Source organism: Benincasa hispida, chromosome 7, assembly GCF_027475165.1.
Source record: "Benincasa hispida cultivar pf3 chromosome 7, pf3_genome.v1.1, whole genome shotgun sequence".
NCBI lineage: Eukaryota > Viridiplantae > Streptophyta > Magnoliopsida > Cucurbitales > Cucurbitaceae > Benincasa > Benincasa hispida.
Window position 1 is genome coordinate 20,339,625 of NC_143484.1, and position 5,320 is coordinate 20,344,944.

Consider the following 5,320-nt stretch of genomic DNA (forward strand, 5'->3'; position numbering starts at 1 on the left):
AATGACAAAATGTTAGATACTTCTCAGTATTTTGAATTGCAATCTCAAATGTGGCTATTCAGTACATTTTTTTGTTAAAAACTACCCAACCTAGAGATCTCTCTATACATTATCTATTACAGCTATTAGATATAGCACTTCCCCTAAAAAAAATGGATATATAATTCCAAAATAAATAAATAAACAAGAAAGGCATGCTTTTGAGTATAATAGTGATGCTACAAAATTTGGTGGGCTGTACAAGTATAGGATGTGGTTGGTTCACCAAATTCCATATTTCTTAGCCAGGCTCTCGTATATCATGCGTAGACAAACTCGAGCACTGAGGCGGTATCCAAAAACTGCATGCAAGCCAATGAAAACAATTGAGTATTTCCAATTCATTTGCAAAAAATTGTCACTTTTGTTATGGAGAAAAAAAGGAAGTTCGATAAAACAGTTTGTTCTTTTGGGGACAAAGAAAACCAATTAAATTATAAAGCACTAACGGTTCAACACAAAAGGCAAACTTTTATGATAATTTGATAGGAGATAATGATCTAAATAACTTATAAAGGGCTAACCTAATATCAAATCATCTATGTTTTCATCATCGATTTTGCCATGAGCCATTGTGCCAATCTGAATATCCATATAAGCATTTAGTTTTCACTCAAAATGACGAGTTTAAAAAGAATACTTGATGCATGGTATGAGAAATTGGAAAGTTCTACAATAACCAATCAGTTACCACAAATACTAGATTGACGTCGTTTTGAGGTAGTCTCGTGGTTCAACCACCTTTTTGGAACTTGAAGAAAGACCTGGACTACGTTTGCCTTTAGCCTTAGTACTAAGCTTTTGCAACAATTGAGCTGCAAACGGAAGCATCACAAGGATTGAGTTTCATTCACATCAGCGGCTACTAATATTTTTTTAAGAAAGAAAAAGTTAAGAACTAATCCATCATTTCACAGAACTCGTCTAATGATTCTGTATTCGAGTTCGTGGGTCAACTTTGATGAGAACTCCTTCATCAGTTTTTATGAACATTGCTTGAACTAATCCAGTCATACAAATTCAAGAATACATTATATGAACAAGAGCCTGTCATAGAGAAAATGTAAGATTATATTTTGTTCAAAAGAGAGATCACAAAACTTCTATTAGGTGTTAATATTCAAAGGAATTTCTTCTTTTTGATCTTCTAAAGAGAAATTTTTGTAATTGCTAAACTTTACCAACATTTCTTTCCATATAACTATAAAATGTAATTCTATTACAAAAAAGAAAAAGAAATAAGATACTTAAATCATGAACTATATCAGGTCTATACTTGTATGGGTCCATTCACTTCCTCTTCAAGAATTCAGCATGTTTTTCTTGATTTAAAATCTGATAGTTCTGAAGAAACATACAAACAACAATAATAGAAAAACAAGCACTATTATATACAAGTGGAAGAACAATTGATTTTTTAAACCTATAAATTACTTGCTAAGATTAAAGGGTCAAGCTCAAAAAATTAATAAATATTAGAGAGTATCAAGAAAGATGAAATGCAACTTTTACCTTTCCAACCAAGGCAAGTGTCAAAGATGCCTTCTCAAGTACGAAAATCACTCTAGATTTCATGTGCATATTTGAAAGAGCCATTGGAATACCAACATCTGCATGTTCCTCTTCAACATCATCTCTATCCTTCCTTTTTCTCGAACAAGGTTGTAGGATCCCTCTTCCCATATTTCTCCGTTAAAGACTATTAAAACAAAAATGCGTAGAGCTTAAAGAATATTAAACTTTTGCAATATAACCATTCAAACAAAAGCTCATGATACACTACTAAAAAAATTAAATAAATAATCATAACATTTTTTAAAAAAAAAGGTGGAAAGGCAACTTACTTGAACTAAACATGAAGGAATGCAAGATGTTTGGTAATATCTCCCCCAAATTTCGCACTAAACTAAGGAATAATACCAAACTTTCTTACCTAATTAACCCGAAGTTGGACATCAAACTTGATTCTAATATTTGTTCACAGAACATCCACAACCTAAAACTTAAGGATTTAAACATTACACAAAACACCTGAGGAAATATTCAACATTCATAAGCCATTAAGAGTTTCAAATCATGTTGACAATCCCAATGCCAAACTTCCAAATTTAATTTGTGGATAAGTAATAAAGAATGAACAAACAACAAAAGGCCTACAAATTCAGAGCCTTAACCACCAAATTACACACTAAATCCACTAAAGCAAACATAAATTAGCTACTAAACAATGTCCAAACAGCTCAGAGACCTTGTTTCCTAGACAAACTAAACGACTCACTTTGACTTTTAATCAAATCATAAATTTCATCTAACATAAGTGAATTCAAGAAGGGGTTTTAGGGGTTTTAGAGGCTTAATACTTACTAAAATTACACAACACGTCCTTGAACCTCGCTGAACAGAAACGAGAGAGAACTCACGTTTGAACTTACTAAAATTAATCAAATCTTGAATCTTGAATCTATCATCAACACGTTATGAGTAACAAATTTATGCCAAACGGAAGCTGGACATTAGAGAACTCACCCGAACTCCAACCACTGCTTGAACCGGCGGCCGCGGGCGTACGACAGGGACGGCGGCGAGAGTGATGCGCTAGAACAGAAACGAGAGAGATAGAGTGGCTGGAGCGGACGTGATGGAAGAAGAAAAACCCACCACCGGACACGATGGGGACGGCCGTGAATGACGATCGGCGAGCTGGAGTGGCTGGAGCGGCGAGGTGGGCGGACCGACGGTAGACGAATGTGTCTGAGGGGGAGCGGCGGCTAGGGCCTGGCGAAGGTGTCCGCCCGAGAGTGAGAGAGATAGTGTTTTTTTCTTAACTTTTATAATATATCTCTTAAACCCTAATATACAAAAGGAACGTTTGGTGTGAGAATATCTAAAATTATAATAATCAAGAAAATATTATTTTATTTATTATTTTCTTATCAAATTATAATAATTTACATCCCAAACATATATTATTTTAACCCAAATTAAAATAATTTATATCCAAATACAAACTATTATAACTCAACTATAATAACTAGGATTATAAATATCGACTTCTTGTCCCAAATGCCCCTAAAGAAAATATTGACAAAAATACCGCCTCCCACCTTATATTTTGAAAAAATGACACTTTTTAAAAGACTTCACTTTTTAAGGAAGGAAAACTTAGTATGATTAATTATTTTTTTTATCCTTCGAACCAATTAATTGTAATCTCATTTCATTATTTACCTCGATCACAATTACTAATAAAAAAAAATAACTACTAATAAATTACCTACATCAACCCCTAATTAATTACAATTTCATTCCATTATCCATAACAATAAGATCGAAAAAAGAGAGATTAGTGAAAGAAAGAAATTAATTGGAAAAAATAAAAAAGATATTAAAAAAATGAAGTGAAGAAGCCTGGTTGAGCTTCATCACATATAAACCAGGTCCTTGTCGGGTTTGATGAGGCAGTGGGGATTGGGTATCCCACCAATTTATAAAAAGGGACAAAATTGAAGTGAAGAAACTCGGTTGGAATTCATAACGCATACACCGGACACTTATCGGGTTGATGGGAATTGGGTATCTCGCTCGGGTTTTCTCGCTCCCTCGCTTTTTTTTTTTTTTTGGTTCAGCACAGAGTGTGATGGAAATGGCGTTAGACAAAGTAAGCAAATAGAACCCGACATTAGACAAACTAAGCAAATCCCCACTTTTAATCAAATCGTAAATTAAGTGTTGGAGCACATAACATAAGTGAATCCAAGAATCCAAGAATCCAAAAACTATTTTGAAGACTTAATACATAACAATACCAATATCACACAACACGTCCTTGAAATTTCCTGATTCCAAATTTTTAATAATTTAATATGTGGTTATTTAATTAATTTATCAATTAACTAAATAAGAGGTTATTTAATTAATTGGCATCAAGGATGAAAAACGAAATACTTGGAGAACGGGTACCACTTCTTCATATAAATTCATCTTATTAGCCCATTTAAGACAAACATTCCTTTTGTGCAAAATCATGCCCTAGCCTCCAAAATAATTCCTTTCTACAATCTCTCTACCTCTAATCCTCCTAGAGATCATTCCTCCAATTCTTGGAATTCTAGAAAATACCAAGGTTATGAAGGAACCGACAAAGGTTCGCAACGGAAGGGGATCGTTCCGATTTTTAGTTTTCACAAAAACTAAGTTTTACAGAATATAAATTATGTAATACGGAATTTTACAGCATGCCTTTTAAAAGTAAAACAGTGAAAAGTAAGGGTTTATGAAATCCTTACCTTTGAAGAACTTTTCTTAAAAAAAACTTTTCCTAAAATAATCATGTACTATCACAAACTCGAAACCCTCGAACTATCAAAATAGTCACCACCAATTGGAGTCCTCTATATTCTCTAGGATGAGAATCCAAGGAGTTGTGGACTCTTGAAATTTTGGTGAGAGAAAATTTGAGATGAGAGGGAGAGAAAAATTTGTGAGAGTTTATTCTTCTGGGAGAAAACTTACAGATAACACACTTGCCAAAAACTTCTATGCATTTAAGAAGAAGAAGAACCAACCCCCACTTATCTCTCTCGAATGTGAAAGCTGAAGGATCTCTTGATGAAGAGCATCCATGAGCGCATTCAAATCTTTCTGATTTCATCATGACCGAAATACAACATATACATTCTAACATACAGTTATGCAAATTCACACTAATTAAAGGCATGCTTTGATCAATAAAATACAAAGGGAAAGAGTTCTCATACCAGTTGAAGACCCTCTTCAAGTTTGAAACTCTGACGCAGCGGAAGACCTCTACATGATCTCTATTGCCCAGCAAACAAGTCAGTTGCAGTAGCACGGTTGTTTACATGAACGACAGCAACACGAACAAGTGAACGCAATGAAGATGACACCACCAAAATGGAGCCTTTGGTAATCTCAGAGTGAGAATCTAAAGTGTGATCTTTGGTAAGTTGGTAAGTTTGGTAGAGGTTGGAGAATGAACTAATCATGTAGACAATAAGCAAGTATGAGAGAAAAGAAAGTTGTCGTACAGCTAAGTGCTTATCGTTTAGAAGAAGCTACATGATCGTGTAGGTTTTACTAAGCGATCGTTTAGTAAAAGGTGGACAATCGTTTAGAAAACACGGCACACTATGCGATCGTTTAGGAAAGCTAAGTGATCATTTAGGGCCTAGCTGCGATCGTTTAGGCACGAGGTGTGCAATCGTTTAGGCGCTGAGCGACTATCGTATAGGCTCTCGACTTATGCGATCATTTATGTTTC

At 34.5% G+C, this 5,320-nt stretch overlaps 1 protein-coding gene across 5 annotated transcripts; it reads right to left on the reverse strand.

Moving 5' to 3' along the window:
* Nucleotides 1-2,853, reverse strand: LOC120081190 (uncharacterized). 5 transcript variants are annotated; one of them, XR_016530528.1, is made up of 5 exons: nt 2,566-2,853; nt 1,552-1,738; nt 731-1,383; nt 564-621; nt 1-341 (listed from the first exon to the last, which is right to left on the reverse strand). XR_016530528.1 is itself a non-coding variant. In XM_090315326.1 (5 exons), exons 2-4 carry the CDS (start codon nt 1,720-1,722, stop codon nt 590-592), a joined length of 327 nt encoding a protein of 108 aa, XP_090171452.1. In that variant the 5' UTR covers nt 1,723-1,738; nt 2,566-2,853; the 3' UTR covers nt 1-341; nt 564-589. The 5 variants fall into 5 exon arrangements, 3 of the variants coding, with proteins under 3 accessions (XP_090171452.1, XP_090171450.1, XP_090171451.1); XM_090315326.1 differs by having other exon boundaries at nt 731-854; XR_016530529.1 differs by lacking the exon at nt 564-621.
* Between the last annotated feature and the right edge of the window lie 2,467 nt (nt 2,854-5,320).